Source organism: Lissotriton vulgaris, chromosome 2_1, assembly GCF_964263255.1.
Source record: "Lissotriton vulgaris chromosome 2_1, aLisVul1.2, whole genome shotgun sequence".
NCBI lineage: Eukaryota > Metazoa > Chordata > Amphibia > Caudata > Salamandridae > Lissotriton > Lissotriton vulgaris.
The window spans coordinates 1,224,307,709-1,224,325,172 of record NC_141687.1 but is presented as its reverse complement, the minus strand read 5'-3'; the positions used below and the strand labels follow the sequence as shown (position 1 = coordinate 1,224,325,172).

The window sequence follows — 17,464 nt, the reverse complement described above, 5'->3', positions numbered from 1 at the left end:
CGCATCCACTTGGAGGCACAAAAAGCAAAAGCCTTTTCGTCTATATGTGGGCTAAAAAAGTTTAACAAAGAATACGGCGATATGTCACTCAGACCAATGTTAAAGGCATTTGAAGCAATGATCTCCCCCAAGTATTGTATGGGGCAGAGGTTTTATACTTGAGTGGTAAATCTGAATGGGATCAGGAAGAAGGAAAAATTGTAAAAATATTAATGTCTTTACCTAGCTGTTCAATGGTTCAAGCAATCAGAATGGAACTAGGGTTAACTTCTTGGAGTGTGCAGCCCCAAATGGCCCTACTAAGATTTTGGAATCGTCGGAACCCAGGAGTTGTACAGAAGGTCTCACAATGGTGTAGAGAGGAGATTCAAACAAGTAGCCTTATTTGGGCAAAGGATGTGAGAAGAACCATCTAGAAAGTAGCAGGGCGCCTTAATGTGAGACTCTCCCAGCACTCCTTTACAAAGAGAACGCTTGGGGAACAAGGTCAGTCCCTTCATGAGAAAATCGGTCCAGTGGTTAAAGAACTCATGGGAAAATGAAGTTTGGTTCCCGTATCTGGATATATTGCCCAACCAAGGGTTAAGATATGAAATTTTAAGGACTTTTACAATAGTGTTTGGCATGTATAGAAATGTTACTGTGTTGACAATTAACTGTTTAATTATAATGAAATGAAAGTTTCGTAAGTTTTGCGAAATTACAGTTTGGTAAGTGGTGCTTTTTAGCAAATTCACATTGTATATGTATGTTTATATATATATATGTCTTGTATTTTTGACAGTTGATTTTTGTCATGGAATGTTTTGTTATTTGTCTTTATTGTTATCCTGATCTTGCCACCTTGTGAAAGATTGTACAAGGTCCAAAATTTGGTAAAAGAAACAAAAGTTAATCAAATAACCAGATCCATGCAATACACAGTACTGGATTCTGTTTGCTGTACCTGCTTAAATAAAACACAGGTGCTCAAAATAGTAGTCGGGTAATTTTTCATTGTTCTTATTATACAAATAGGCCCTACCTGGCCACTGTCCCAGGGCCTACCCTCCTTTTGATTCAATCTAATGACTTATTAGTCACTTTTTAATGCAGCTATTTTATGCCCATCATGCACATCATTTTATATGCACATCAGAAAGCCGTCAGAGATGTAATCATATGCTTGGGATAAAACTAGCTAGGGTTCACTTGTGACAAGTGTAGGGTTTTGCTATCCCTCTGATTATTTATTTGCAGTTAATTGATTTTGTCTCATTGCAGCTGTTTGCCGTACAGTTGTGGGAAACACCTCGTCTGAGAGTTCATCTACCAATATTGAAGGTAAAAAAAACCTGCAGGGAGGAAACAAAAAACATAAGTGGGCCGATGCTGGGTCTAAACTTCTGCTTGATATGCAGATATTAGTGAGATAACAGATTTAAATGTCCAGTGTGCCACCATGTACATAAATATTACTGAAAAGCACATATGTGTTTGTGTGTATGTATATCTCCCTTAAATTTTGATTTTATTCTGCTCTCCAGTAAGCTGGAAACAGATTTTTTTTAAATAAATTAAGTGGTGTGTGAGAGAATGTTTTTGTTAGCTTTTTACCATGGGGGTAGTTAGCCTACATTAGTTAGCTCTGCTTTCATTTGTTCAGAGATCACCCTTTCATGACATTCCTGATGTTCTAGTGGAGCAGAAGAGATGTTTTCCTTTTCATGGACATAGTCAAAGTTTGTTAAAGGCAATCTTTTTGTGAGTTTTAGATGATTGAGGTGATCAATAAAAACGAATTTACATTTTATTACATCTGCGCACTTAGGCTGCTTTTTTGTACTGAACTTCCCCTTCTTCCCTTTCTAGTTTCTGGCAACCAAAGAGGCAAAACACAAGGCACATTCAAAACCATTGAAGTATCAGACCACTCAGACGCCTCGCAAGCTGATGGTAAGTGCAGAAAGTGGAATGATATTCCAATCCAGGGTTGATGATCAGAGACTATTTCAATCTTTGGGCATGGATTTTATTTTAATTTGCTGTGTGCAGACCTAGATTTGCTTACTGTTTCCTCGCTATGCACAGAGCACATGGAGCACTGAACATATTACAAGTGATGACTCAAAAGTAATTTACAATGATGAATAGATGGTGTGTGGGAAGGAAGGGGGATTAGCGGGAATAGGATGGGGGTCTATTTTTTGGGTCTTTTAGTCGTAGGGTTTTATTGAGCTCACATATCACCTGGAGGGGTCCCTAAGCGATATAGCGAATGCTGGTAAAGGCAAAGATAGAACGGCTGAAAGGACGAGGGAGGGCAGTCAGAGCAGACAAGTTTTAAGCTTTTTTCGGAATGGTTTGTGATCCCAATTTGTGCGAAGCTGCAATGGGAGTTTGTTCCAAAAGTGTGGGGCTAGATGGGAAAATGATCAGCCACCGTGCCTAGTGGTACGCATCCTGAATGGAGTAAGATGTTTAGTTCCGGACCAGATTCCTGTTCGGGAGATTCCAGTTTAGTTTTTTTGCCGGGTAACTCGGCCCATTTCCATACAAGGTCTTGTGTACCAGGCAGCTGATCTTAAAATGAATAAGTTTCCTAATTGGGAGCCACTGGAGAGTTTTCAGACTGGGCGCAGACGGGGACCACGGTGGAAGGTTCAGTACCAGCCTGGCAACTGTGTTCTGCAAAACTTGGAGTTTGGTGACAAGCTCTTTGTTGATTGAGGCCATCAGAGCATTTCCATAGTCAAGATGACTGCGGTTTTCTAGCTCTAATGGAATCCGTTGGAAGATCCTCATTAAGCCATAACAGGCGCTCCTTAAGTGGTTTATATTGTCTTTCATGGTAAGCTTGTCATTGATTTTTACTCCAAGGTTGCGTACTGTGGGTTTAGGAGATGGACAGGGGCCAAGACTTTGGGGCTTCTTTTACATAGAAGTAATATTTTGCCTCCGGGAATAATAATGCTTGTTAGTCTAGAGTATTTTTTGACTCGTGTCTTGTAATCATCCTTCTGATTTGTTGATGTCTGCCTGCCTGGGCTGGGGCTATTTTCCTTTCACTCATTCTATAAGCAGTAAGTGCCTATTTCAGTCTCTGTCAATTTGACAGTAAGGTTATAATGTTAAGTTGATAGTCTGTGTCCTTAAATATTTTAACAAAATTAAATTTTCTTGTCATAGGAAAGGAAGTCCTAAACATGTTGCGTTCGCGAGCAGGCGATGAGAAGACTGGAGTCAGGAGGGCCGCCTTGCAGGTAGAGTTATTTTTTGTTTTCTCAGTTCGTTTTTCGTTATTTTTGCAGTGCTCCTCTCTCCTGCATGATCACCCATAATGTTAGATCAGGAACTCCTGTTAGTTGCTTTTGCTGATCACATGCTGGTTTATGTTCATGTTGCTGTTTCTAACCGTAGCAAGTACAGTCATGCATGCCATGTTGTAGATATTTTGCACGCTGGTTTCATGCCAATGTATTCTTGATTTCACCAGCTCTGGAAAGTCTGGAAGTCATTCATGGTAGATTTAAAATGAGTGTTAACCTGCATGTAATTCCTACTCTCCTCCCCATTCTGATGAATGGTCATATACGTCTGTAATAGGGTTAAACGTTAGATTTTCACTGCATTGTGTACAATCAATGTAATTTCCCCATCTCCGCCTCAAAAGGCATCGAAAAAACAGATAGCGTACTGACTTTGGTGTGCCAGGGAATGCTCCAAGTGGCTCGGTGATATCACCAAGAGACTACTACTGTTGAGATGTAGCCCGCACCCCCTACCAGTGCAGAAGAGCTATGAATTTTCCGGATCCATTTTAGTGCTAATTATTTAGTTACAGAGCACAGCTACTAATAAGTTTCACTGCTGACTTTGTTGTCAGTATATTTTAATAATAAATTCATAACCTAAATTTATATATCAATAATATTTCAAATGTTAAACAAGTAAAAATGCAAAGAATGATCTTGGGTATGTTGACACGTCGAAAGTTTTGTTAAAGAAGATGACAACCGACACGTGTTTCGTCGTAAAGACGACTTCTTCAAGGCTCTACATTAGTTGAGAAGATCATAGTTTAGATTCTGCGGAAAACCTCAAACTTTGTAAGATTTATCCTATCAATAGTATTATGCCAGATACTTTGGATAGAGTGACTAGGAAAAGGGAGTGGTCCACAGCAAATGCCAAGTCTATATCAGTTTTCACGTTTTCATGTATTGAGGAAAACGCACTCAAAAAACTCTGGATAGAGTGAGACTTGTAATATGAGAGAAACACGAAAAACACTTGTATGCTTGTATCAAAAGAAACACAAACCCCACAGTTCTGTAGGGGTGTTGTTTAACAGTGCAGCATCGGAATCCCTGCTGCCCACATCCCACTGTGAACGGAAACGCGTCTCAGATCTCCCGGAGAAAGTCCTAAAATGAGTGTTAACCTACATGTAATGCTTACACTCCTCCACATTCTGAAGAATGGTCATATAAGTCTATAATAGGGTTAAACCTTCGATTTTCACTGCAATGTGTACAATCAATGTAATTTCCCCAACTCAGCCTCAAAAGGCATAGAAAAAACAGATAGCGTACTGACTTTGGTGTGCCAGGGAATACTCTAAGGGGCTTGGGTGATGTCACCAAGAGACTGCTACTGTTGAGATGTAGCCAGCACCCCATCCCAGCGCAGAGGAGCTATGAAAATTTCGGGATCCATTCTAGTGCTGAAGGAATATTCAGCAAATGAAGAATCTGCAGGTAGATTGAGTGTTCATCAGAATGATCATTATAGAAGGAAATAACTTTTTCTTTTGAGGGATACTTAAAACTGAAAGCTGTATCTACCAGACTCATTGGCAAGTTTTTATGTATGTATATTTTTTTAAAGTACACATTTCTACATATGTGTAAATTAATTTTATGAATCTTTCGCTTTCTTTCATAAAATCTGCTCAGGATTACTTGGCTGTTCCAGTACGAAAGCATATGCCTCCTTTAAGGCTGGTCAGCTCCAAGACAGGCCCCGACTCCTAGGTGCACCTCATCTTTAGGGCATACTCTTACTCCTAGACGTCTCACCTGTAAGCACTCACTGATGCCAAGGTGCACACCTAATCCTCTAAAACTCCGTTTCCCAGAAGATGTAATTCTCATGGGAGAAAGAAATGTCTAACTCCCTATCAATCCAGATCTAGACTTGTCAGGAGATCAGTCACTCCTCATTCTTTTATGGAGTCGTTCTTGCCTGCTTCATCTGGCACCTGTATAAGAAGGTACTCTTCATTGCTTTCTGATTCATCACAAACCTGTGGATGACATGAACACTTTTCACAAATTGTTTCCAAGAAGAACAGCAAAGGTATCCCTTCCTAACAAACCCACTGGCCTCTATATTCGCCATTTTTGAGACCCTGCATCAAATAACTACTTCTAGACCTATACTGCCTTTTGTTCCAAGGCTATTCACATCATCTGTGCAACTGTTTCTGAAAGCTCAAAGGTGTATAGGCTGCAAAAGCAAGAACCTTCATCTTTGAGGTTTGACTCAATTTTAGTTTAAGCACCTAGAAAACCACATGCTACTGATCTGTTTCTACAGTCCCTCCAGGCTTGAAGAGCAAAATACTGCACTCTGGAGGAAGAACATATATGGTGACTCAGTTTTAGTGCACTAGCCATTTTCATTAACAATCAAGAAAATATGATGCCTTAGGATTTCCTGCAAGAGTTTGCTCAAGACCTGTCCAAAGAGAGGTTAGCATATTTTCAAGAAATCCTTACAGTCACAATAGTCTCAAGCCATATCACTGTGGCTGCAATGGTATCCGCAGATCTTGCCGCTCCTAGTTATTATCATGGAACATGAAGAGTTAATCCTGACTTCATCTGACATTCAGGAGGCCAAGCAACGTATTTTGAGCTGCTCCTACGCTGATAATGAACTGCAGTGCATGAAGACTGAAGCAGAGTTGGAAGTGATGGTGAACACAGTAAGAATAGAAATATATACTGGAAACACCAGTACATAGGTAATGAAAAGCATAACTATCAACAGCAGGTTAAAGCCTCTTGGCCACAGTATCAACCAGAGCAACAGAGAGTTGTTCCAACAAAGACATCTCAACAGGGGAAGGGAACGTATCCACCTGCCGCTTCAGGAAATCCTTTGACTGTTGATGGGGTCTGCTCATCTTCTTCTGTTACCTTTCTAGCAGTCTTCGCGTCTCAAACCATCTTCCTGAGTGTCAGCGGGTCATTAGAGACAAAAGTGTCCTGAATATATGACAAGTAACTATTCTGTTAGGTTCAAGTTTCCTCCACCGTCGAGTCTACCAAAGAAATCTCAGCACCATTGATATGATTTTTTATTTTTGTATTTTAACAAAATATTATTGATTTTCAATATTTTGCATGCACAAGTAAAAATTGGATGATGCAGCTTCAGTGTCTGCAAACCCTAAGGAGAAGGTTATCTGGGCAAAAGCAAAGATTCAGTCCTGTACTTCCCCTTCTGTGAGTACCTGAATAGTATATTATTTAGTTGTTCATTGCATGGGCAACAAACACAGCTGGGGTATATTATAGTTTTTTGTTTCATATAAATGTGACGACACAGCCCTGATCTGAATTTTGCTGGGATGTCCTCATCCTCTTTGGGTAACCAGCCATGGAAGAAGTCCCAACATCCGTGAAATGTATGTGAATGCATTCTTTTGTTCAGGTGTTAATTTAACCGAATGTAGCACTCCCTCTGGGTATTTAGGTCTTCAACTGCCCATTACAAATAATGGGCGTGTTTCGACAGTCTCCCTTCTCTCAGTTTTGGGCCTATGAAAATGCAGCTGTTTCCTTGAACCCACTTCTGTCTAAAATTGGCCTGTATGGTGGCTAGGATTCCTTCCTCTGGCTTGTGGTACAGGGTTGCAGTCCTTGAGGTGCAGCAAAGTCAGAGTCAGCACAGGTACACTTGTCCTTCTCTGTGGCAGTCATTGGAACAAGCACACTTTCTAGCCACTGGTTTTTGTTGGTTTATCTTGGGTATGCAACTAAGTCAGGAGACCTTAAGGCACCCTGGCCAACTCCAGGCATGCTCCCACAGCAGTCCGCTTCTACTGTGCCACTCTTCTCTCTGGACTTGGTGACTGGGAAGCTTATTCTCAAGCAGACAGATCCTGAAGGACATGTTGCGCGTTCGCCCCTCTCAACAGGCATACTTTCAGGTCTCAGGCTGACCTGCAGCTCTCCTGTACAGTGCACAAACGTGAGGTGATCTCCTCTTATCTCTGAGCGACGGTGCTCAGTGATACTAGCTTTGGATCTCAGCAGCTTTCCAAGTACTCTTCAGAATACCCCCACATTTGAATAGAGAAAACACTTGGAACTAGAACCAAGTGGGAAAGTTTGGGTTCAACTTCGTTTTAACACAATTTTCTGACCGGGAAAGTAGATCCACTGTTTAAAGTCTAGGAACTAGGGCGTGGCCAAGATGGCGGCGTGAGCAGACGTGCCTCGCCGAGCTCCCGCCGCCGGCCGCTGATTTAAGCATATTTCCAGCACTTGCCCGGCTGCACCTGACCCTCGATGGCCACCCGACGCCAGTGAAGTGGCAGCGACGACCTTTGGGCCGGCCGGGTGTCCAGCGACAGCCTGATTCCCGCCGCGAGTGCAGCGGCGCCGGCGGCCTAGCGCGCTCCCGAGCCCTGGTTGGAGGCGAGAGCGAGGCCGAGGTGGGTGGAGCCACGGAGCCGCCCGGAGTCCCCCGAGATCGGCAGTAGCAGGTCTGGCCCGCGCGGAGCTGCGCGAGGCCTCGCACAGCGACCTGTGGGGGCTTCTGCGGACCTGCTGCACACCCGGGACAGCGGAGCGACCCTCGACCGGATTGCCACCGGCCCCCGCCTGAGGACCCAGCAGCGGCGCCTGGCGTGTGGAGGTGAGACCCCGGGGCAGACACGTGTCCCCAGCGCGAGGCGGACTCACAGCAGCGGAGTGGCGGTACCGGGGGGGGCAGGACTGTGGCAGCGGGCCCCCCCCCCCTCTCCCCGCGGAGCTCCCGCTTCCCGCCTCCCCAGTTGGGGTGGAGCGCCCAGCACTAAGGGAACACAGACTTGGGTGGCCTGCCCTCGGCGCGCTGCTGCCGCGGAGGCCGAGCACCACGCGCCGCGTAGGCTTTGTGGGGCGCCTAGAGGCCGCGGAGCTTGGCCCGGAGTCGGCCCGAAGAGCCCAGGGGAACCCAAGGTAGCAGAGGTCAGAGCGGGGGTGAGCGGAGTGGGGGAGGTCAGGCGTGTCCCCCCCCCCCCCCGGGCGGGACTGCCCCTACAGGATGGCACCCATCTAGACAGCACCTACGAGCCTCGTCCCCCAAGCAGGGCGCCCGGCCTGTCGTAGCGGAGTGTACCCCAGGGACGCCTACACCGGCAGCCACGCGCTCCCGCAGCAGTCCCCGCGGTGGTGTAGGAGGCCTACTGGACGTGAGAAGGCCCAGCTACCCTGCTACGCTTTTGGCCCTGGAGGAGGCAGGGCGAACTCCGGCGGACACCATCTTGGCGGCTCCCTAGCTGACTTTTCCCGCCTCACCGTTGGACCCGGGGTCCCGGCGCCTTTCCTGCGCCCCTACCGCACCTTGCGACGCTACACTACCCGCCTGGATTTTGGGGGCCGCGGGATACCGCCTCCACAACGTTAGCCACGCAGCCCCGGGTTGGCACCCAGAGGGCCTGGGACTTGCTTCGCAGCCGACGGAGGGGCGAGCTTGAGGGCCCTGCAGCGCGATGTCCGGCGGAAGGCCCAGGAAGGACCGCTCCATCAAGGACCTCTTCACCCCCCCTACCACGGGGAAGCGGAGTGGCCCCGCAGGCGCTACTCCCCGAGTGGACACAGACAAGAAGGGGGGGGCCTCATCGCCCCACGAGGAAGCCGACCCCGAAGCTCCAGTCACGCGGTCCTTCTTGGAGTCCCTATTCTCTAGCCTGCGGGAGGACATCCATGCCCTGAAGAAGGAACTTCAGGATGAGATCAAGGAGGTCCGCCGTGACACCGACGCCATAGGGGAGAGAGTAGCGGACCTGGAGACCAAGAGTGACACACGTGACGCCGAAATAGAGGCCCTACGACAGGAACTGGCTCGCATCCACGACCAGCAAGTGGACCTCCAGACGCACGCTGAGGACTTAGAAAACCGCTCCCGGCGGCATAATATTCGGATCAGAGGTGTGAAACTGTCCCCAGACACAGAGGACCTCTTCCAGTTCACCCAGGGCCTCTTCAATCACATCTTGGGCCGTCAGGAGGATGCCCCCCTCCATCTGGATAGAGCCCACCGGACGGGCCCGCCGAGGGCCAACGCGACGAACCCGCCGGATATCCTGGTGTGCGTGCAAGACTACAAGACGAAGGAGGAAATCCTGAACAAGGCACGCCACATGGAGAAGATTTCCTTCGGCGGGCACTCCCCGGTGCTTTACCAAGACCTGGCTGCACTAACTTTGGAGAAGAGACGCACCTTCCGCCCAGTAACGGCGGAGCTGAGACAGCGCAACATTCCCTACAGCTGGGGGCACCCCTTCCGACTGATGTTTCGGCTGGGCAATGTCCTACACCAACCGCGCACTCTTCGAGACGCCTGTCAGGTGCTGGGACTGGACGAACCGAGAGCTGAGGCCGAGTCGCCAGGCGCCAAATCATCTAACGAAGCGGGCCCAGGCCGCTGGCAGCAACAACGGCGCAGACGCAGGCCGCGACGCCCGGCGGACACGGAGATAGAGGAGGGGCGGAGGTCTGCAGTAGAGACGGTGGCACAGGGCCTGGCGCCTGCGAACAATGGCTGACCGAGGAGAGAGCAACGCACTGGTGGCACTGGAGTTAGTCATGCCGGGCTCCGCTAGCCCGGCGGCGGGGGTTCGTGCGACGCACCCCTTGTCCTTCCCTACTGATGACACTGACGTTCCACCGGCATTGGTGCACTCCGTGTGAGCGGACATGCTTGCGACGTCGCCACTGCTCCCATTCTACGGACTTACCTCACCACGGGTCCAGCGGCCATGGGGCTGGACCTGGGACAATGATAGACCATGCTTCTTTGCTTGTTGGGGAAAGGGGTTGGGGGGGGTTACGGGTGGGGGGTGTTGAGCGGGGGGAGTTTGCACTACAGAGGGGGGGGGTTCAGGCGAGACACTTGTCCCGATTGGGGGGGCAGGTTGAGTTGGGGGGTTCTTGGGGAGAGAGGGGGGAGGGGCGGGGGGGTTCTCCTTGTCCAGGGCCTTCAGTCGTCAAATGGCGTTCTGCCGCGACCCCTAGCGCAGTGATTTTCGCGACCCGCGGGCCCACGATCCCGGCCGCGGGGCAAGCTTGGCTTTCCTGGCACGACCCCTGCTATGCCACGACACCTTATAGTGCTTACGCTTAATGTGCGGGGTCTCAACAGCCCGAATAAACGCAGGGCGATATTGTCCTACCTCGAGCACTCCAAGGCGGATATCTGCCTGCTGCAGGAAACACACCTTGTGCGCAGCGACCAGCATAGACTCAAATCCCGCGCGTTCCCATGGCAGTTCTTTTCCTCTTCCCCGAAGAAAACCGCAGGGGTGGCGATCCTTGTAGCTAAATCCTTTGAGGGGAAAGTCCTCCAAAAAGAGGCCAAAGTTAGAGGGCGGCTCCTACTCTACAGCTTCCTAATAGCGGGTCACACCTTGCTAGTGGGTTCTGTTTATGGCCCGAACGAGGGTCAGGAAAGGTTCCTGCATACAGCTCTAGAGACCGTTACAGCCACCACACACACTCATTTGCTACTGGGGGGGGACCTCAACATAGTCTTTCATAACACAGCGGATCGCTCGGGTCAGAGATCCGGTCAGGTAGGGGCGCTCACGGCGGCGGGTCACACGCATCTGTCGGACTTGGGTCTCATCGACCTCTGGCGGCACGCACACCCCCAAACTACCGCCTACACGTACTACTCGGCGGCGCATAAGACATACGCGCGGCTGGACTATTTTCTGGGCTCCTCGCAGCTGGCGCTACAAGTGGAGAGTGTGGAGATACTGCCAGCCTCGCTCTCGGACCACTCCCCGGTGGTAGCGACGATTCGGGTAGGAGCGATGCCGACTCCACAGCGGCACTGGAGGCTGCGGGACGGTCTCCTACACTCGGCTGACACCCAAGCCCGGCTTTCGACGGCGATTACCCGTTTTCTGGAGCACAACGCCAATGATGACACTACCAAAGCGACCCAGTGGGCAGCCCTCAAAGCGGTCTTACGCGGGGAAATCATCTCCGTCGCCACGGCCAACAACAAGGAGAGGGAGCTGAAACGTGCCGAACTCTCCCAACGCGTGGCGGAATTGGAACAGATGCACCAACGCACCGGGGCAGCCAGAGCGTGGCGTCAACTATGCGCCGAGCGGAAAATGCTAGCTGCCTTGGACCAAGATGTGGCGGAATACGCCGCGATGCGCCTTAAACACGTCTACTATACCGGTGGCGACCGCTGTGGGAGACTGCTGGCGAGTAGGCTTCGGGCGCAAACCCAGAGGCAACAGGTGCGCTCGCTCCGGTTGCCCAGTGGCGACCTGGTCACAGAAAACGCAGCGATCGCGACGGCCTTTGGCAATTTCTATGCGGCGCTCTATGACGCGGATCATTTAGATCCGGATGCCGGCCTAGCCTACGTGCGAGGTGCGGACCTCCCCGCCCTCACCCAGGCCCAGGCGGACTTTCTGGAGAGGCCCATAGCCCTGGAAGAGGTCATCTCGGCCATTGCCCGCCTCAAGGTCGGGAAATCCCCGGGACCCGACGGCTATACCGCGGCGTTTTACAAGACTTTTTGCCAGCAGCTTGCCCCCCTCTTGCGCGACCTGTTCAACACGTTTGACACGCCTGGCGCCATACACCCGGACTTGCTGGAGGCGTCGATCTCTGTTATTCCCAAGCCCGGTCGTGACCCGGCAGCCTGCGGCTCCTACAGACCCATATCGCTACTGAACGTAGACCTGAAGCTCTACACTGGCATACTAGCGAGCCGCATCGCCCCATATATGCAACAACTGATTGATCCCGACCAAGCGGGCTTTATCCCCCAACGGCAGACCAGCGACAACACCAAGCGGGTGCTGCACCTCATTGAGGCCGGATCGCGCACTAAACCCGGCTGCATGCTGCTCACCATTGATGCGGAGAAGGCCTTCGACAGAGTGCACTGGCCATACCTCAACCAGGCCCTCCGTCACTTCGGATTCGGAGAGAAACTCCGCCATCGCATCTTCAATTGCTACCGCCGGCCCAACGCCGCGGTACGGGTGAACGGGCACACCTCCCCGAGATTCGATATCGGCAGGGGTACACGCCAGGGCTGCCCGCTGTCACCGCTCCTATTCGCATTATACATGGAGCCGATGGCCCAGAGGGTGCGACAACATGCTCACATCTCGGGTATCAAATTTGGGGCCGACACCCATAAGATCAGCCTGTACGCTGACGACGTCTTGCTATCCCTCACTGACCCGATGCGATCCCTGCGCGCTCTCTTCGTGGAGCTGCACACCTTCGCCCTGGCCTCGGGCTTCAAGATCAACGAAGCCAAATCTGAGGCTTTGAATGTTTCGCTGAGCCCAGACGTGGTGGCCGAGATTAAAGCGGAATTCCAGATCCAATGGTCGGGCGCAACCGTCCCATACCTGGGCGTTCGCCTGGCTCCTACTGTCCGAGACACTGCGCGGACCAATTACGAGGCCCTCACCCGCAAGCTCCGGGAGCAGCTCCGGCGCTGGAAGCCACTCACGCTGTCGTGGTTGGGAAGAATTGCCGCAGTCAAAATGACACTGCTGCCGCAGATTCTGTACCTGTTCCAGACGCTCCCCCTGGACCCCCCGACGGGTTGGCTCCAGCAAACGCAATCGGAACTGTCACGGTTCATCTGGAACGGCCGGCGACCTAGGTTTAAGCACACCCTCGCCACTCTACCCCCCGCGAACGGAGGAGTCGGGGTGCCAGACCTCACACTGTATTTCCAGGCAGCCCAGTTGCGCACCTTTGTGGAATGGTTCCAGCTAGAGTCCGGTAAGCACTGGCTCTTCCTCGACCAGGCAGTAGCCGGTCGTACCCTCCAGGGTGTGCCCTTCCTCCCGCGCCGACACCGTCCTCACAACCTGTACGCCTCTGCAATCACCAGCACAGCCCTGCGGGTGTGGGATAGAGTGGCCGTGGCCAAGGGGCTGACCACCTTCCCCTCACCCATGACTCCTATCTTCGAGAACCCCGACTTCACACCGGGCTTGGACGCCGGCGCATTCACGACGTGGCGGACGACACCCTGCCGCGCGGCGGGACACATGTTCGATCTCAAGGGCGTTCTGTCGTTCCAGCAGGTCAAGGCAGATTACGGCGTGGCCGAATCAGAACGTTTGCAGTACCTGCAGGTGCGCCACTGGGTGCTCCACCCCTCGGTCCAGCCCGGAGCCCAACGGCAACTCACGCCTTATGAGCGATGGCTGCTGACCCGCACCTCCGACAAGAAGCTGATATCGGATCTCTACCAGCAGCTGCTGCTCACGCAGGCACACACATATAATGCGGGCCAGGTCCGGTGGGAGAGGGACTTGGGGAGGCAGCTCACTAGGAAGGAATGGGAGGGGATATACCATAGAGCCAGACACTCGGCGCACCACACTGGCCTCACCGAGACCTTGACGAAGGTGGCAACATACTGGTACCACACCCCTGAGAGACTCCACCAATGGGATGCCCGAATCAGTGACAGATGCTGGAGGGGTTGTGGGGAACTAGGGACGCTGGAACATCTGCTTTGGAGCTGTAAGGCGCTGCGCCCCTACTGGGACCCTATCCTGGATCTTATAGATGCACATCTAGACACACAGCTGCCGCGCTTCCCTGCGTACATTCTGCTAGGCCTCCCAAACGCACTCATGTACCCTCTGAAATCCTGGCGCGGGCGCCTGATCGCGCTTGCGCTTGGGGCTGCAGTCCAGAATATTGTGGCGCACTGGAGGGCGACCCAGGCTCCGCAGCAGCTGGGGTGGCTTCACCGTCTGTGGGCAATCCTGGGAATGGAGAAACTGTCGCTGGCGGCAGCGGGGAGGGGGGCGGATTTTGCGGAACTTTGGCAGCCATTCCTCGCCTTGCTTACTGGAGAGTTCCGGGAGGTGAGCTGTCCACGCTACCTGCGACTGCTCCGCTTGGCGGAAACGCCCCTCCCGGACCCCAAACCGCATGCCCGCAAACGCACAGGCCCCGCGCGCGTGGCATCCACTGACTGTTGAGAGGGGTTCACAACCTATAGCTAGAGCCCGGAAATGGACAAGGAGAGGGGTGGTACGGGGTGGGGTGGGTGGTGGGGTTGTTTACAGTTCTTTGATTCTCGTTTTCTTACAATGCACTAGCACTGATCAGCTTGCACCGTTGTAGCACCTCTTAAGACGCGGCCGGCCCTTTTGGGTTGTAGGCGGCTTGCTGTGTTAATAAGATGACTTATCCGCTGGCCCTAGGCGGGGCGTCCGCGGGGCCGCTGATTTCGGCCTCCCCAGACTGGTTACGGCCTTTGCTGAAATAGATGAGGTGCATTTTTTTTGCTTATGCTCAATAAAATATTTAATACATAAAGTCTAGGAACTGGTTTGGTGCAGTTCCTTTTCACATTTCATTTTTTGTTGCATTTGAGGCACTTTGTTTAAGGTGATGGGTAACCCAGCAAGTATTAATGACTCTGGCTCCAAGTTGGAGGACCCATAACATTAGCTCAGTCAGTGTGAAGCTTTGCTATAATCTGCTTTCCTGGATGGACCACTCCAGGCTCTCCCTCAAACAAATAAATCTACTCCTTCCCTCCATTTTCCCTACCATCAACCAAATAACATGGCTCATGAAGTATAAATCTGCAATTTCCTGCTGAAAAGCGTAACAAACTCTAAAGGCAGACTTCCAGTGTCTAGTACTGTACCTTCCAGATAAGGAATGTACGAAATGACCTTTGAATGTCTGATGGATTGTATCACAACCAGGGCAGTCCAGAGTGGATCCCACTGGTTTCAGCATTCATTCATACACACTGATTGGACATTCACACAGGGATGCCAGTGCAGTGCTTGGGCATGACATGTAAGCGGAATTTTACATCATGCTTTCACTTTTGAACATATAAAAATCCCTGTCCAATACTATGGATTAGAAAAAAGATTTGAGTTTTCTACTCCTTACAGTACTTGTTACAAATGACACGCGCACTCCTTACCTCAGAACCAGGCTCTGGGTCTTGTCGTCGATTTAGGGCCTAGGCCTCAGCGAGCACGCTGGATTTTGTGTATGCGAGTTCAAAAAGCAAATCTGTATACGGGTCTAATATACACTAGGGTTAATCAGAGCTGTGATGCACCTCTGTTTACCATACAGGGGCGTTCAGTTAATCATATTTATCGTCAAGTCCATTGAGTGGACAGGATGTTGCCCTTTGGCCTTCAAGTTGCTTGCTTCTACAAAAATTGATTTTTCATATATTCACATGCTTGAATTAGTGTCTGTGTTAAACGGAAACCACTGGTGGTCAGTGTTAACATAGCAGTGTACATTTACACTTTCTATTATTCAACTTGTCTCGGACTGTCTCCATCCTCTTCTCATCATTATAATTGACCAGAACTCCAGCTAGCTAAAGACCAGCACCATCAACCCTTCCCCGGACAGACACTTCCAGCTACTAGATTTTTGAACCCATATTCAATGTGAGGAACCCTCAGAAGAGCTCTTGTCTTTTGAAGAATTTCTCAGCATTGAAAGTGTTTAACATGACATTAGAAATCACCTTGGCTGCAACAGAACATTTATTTTCAAGGATTGTGAAGCGTTTGGAAAAGGAAGATATATGTGGATGATTCACATTCTAAACGCCTCTACTGTCTGCATCCAGGCAACAGTTCTACAGAATTTGACATTTCCAAGACTTTCGCAAAACTAAACTTGAAAAGATAGAGGAGACCTGTTTGACTGTTAGGAGGTAAAAGCACAGGCTTATACCACAGGAGTTTAAAGTAAGCCATCAAAAATCTCCACTGAGAAGTAAGATCAAGGGTTCCAAGCAATCTATTGTACCCTCTAACCCTTCCTTTAAGGGTTAGACAGTCTGGCATCTCCTGCCCTCTCCTACTAAGAAAGTTGACTGAAAGGTTACTAAGGAATGCTCCCAGAAGATCAAATGTTGACTATCCAGTTGCTACAAAGAGATCGAAAACCTCTTCAAAATTCATTCAGTGAGGCCAAAAAACAGCAATGTCAACCCCAACAACAGAGACTGGCTTAAAGAAACCCGGCAAGTCCACCTGTCTGCACTCCAGCAGGGCAAACGCAAGAAAAAAGGCAGTCACCATTGATGTTGCCTCATACGCCATTGGCTAGGACATCAACAAGGATTCCTCTTATAAATCTACAATTCTCTCATGGACGATCAAATGTATCAAGAGTTACGTTTTCAGCATCAGGAGCTGCTTTCCCAATAATGCAACTAGCAGCCTCCTTTACCTACAATTGCGTCCTTTTTTTCTATTACATTTTATCGTGTTTCTTGATAGACATCGCTGTGAAGAATGGAGCCACAAAACGGAAGCGGTCTAAACCAATAAGCAATAGGGTTACCATTACATGATTAGCCTTACACAACACCGGACAAATGTATAACAGTACATTCATTACGATGCCGCCTCTCCCCTCCCAGTCCCTCGGTTGATGCCTTGTTATAAGTCAGGATTTCATCCTCCAGGGAATGATAGGAGTGGGGGTGGAGAGGGGCCTTCACTTCATTGAAGTGCAATGCCCCAAAAGTGGCACCATGCAGCCCATGTTTTGTATTGCTTTTGTGACCAGCCTCTAACTTTGTAAATTAAAATGTTCATGCAAATACCACCACCGCCCCAAGGAAGCCAAAAAGGACGCCCCAATCATCCGCATGGAGGCAAGCGCTTTTCATACAAAAAAACTCTTCAACATCGTCTGAGAATACTCATTTCCATTTGCCTCCGAGACCACAATCCACTCCTCCCAAGCCCACTGCGACTCCCTGGTAGACTACTTTCACAATAAGATAGCAGACATCTACATCAACTTTGACTCGCAGCCAACTGACCTCCGCCACTTCCTGACATATACAGACAGCTTCCACAGCCAACTCACTGATTGGACTCCTCTCACCGCACAAATCACTACAGTGACCATGACCTCCACCCACTCCAGAGCACTGATAGGCCCCTGTCCCCACTACGCCTTCAACATTGGACAGAAGAAAATCGGCAGCACACGCCCCATCATCCTCAACTCCTCCATCACCACTGCCACCTTCCCCGATGCCTGAAGTGAAACCCCTCCTGAAGAAGCCCTCTGCCGACCCCAGGTAGCTCAAGAACTGCTGCCCCATCTCTCTGCTACCTTTCCCAGCCAAGGTCCTGGAGACAGCCTGTAGGAGAGTAGGGTCTGCAATCCTATGATCACCC

At 50.2% G+C, this 17,464-nt stretch overlaps 1 protein-coding gene across 1 annotated transcript in view; it reads left to right on the top strand.

Annotated features, from left to right (window-relative positions):
* Positions 1-17,464, top strand: part of NCAPD3 (non-SMC condensin II complex subunit D3) — a 1,036,822-nt gene that overhangs the window by 325,293 nt on the left and 694,065 nt on the right. The window contains exons 12-14 of the mRNA XM_086956941.1: positions 1,264-1,323; positions 1,852-1,935; positions 3,169-3,242. Coding sequence (XP_086813067.1) covers positions 1,264-1,323; positions 1,852-1,935; positions 3,169-3,242 — 218 coding nt within the window. The remainder of the gene's footprint in view (positions 1-1,263; positions 1,324-1,851; positions 1,936-3,168; positions 3,243-17,464) is intronic.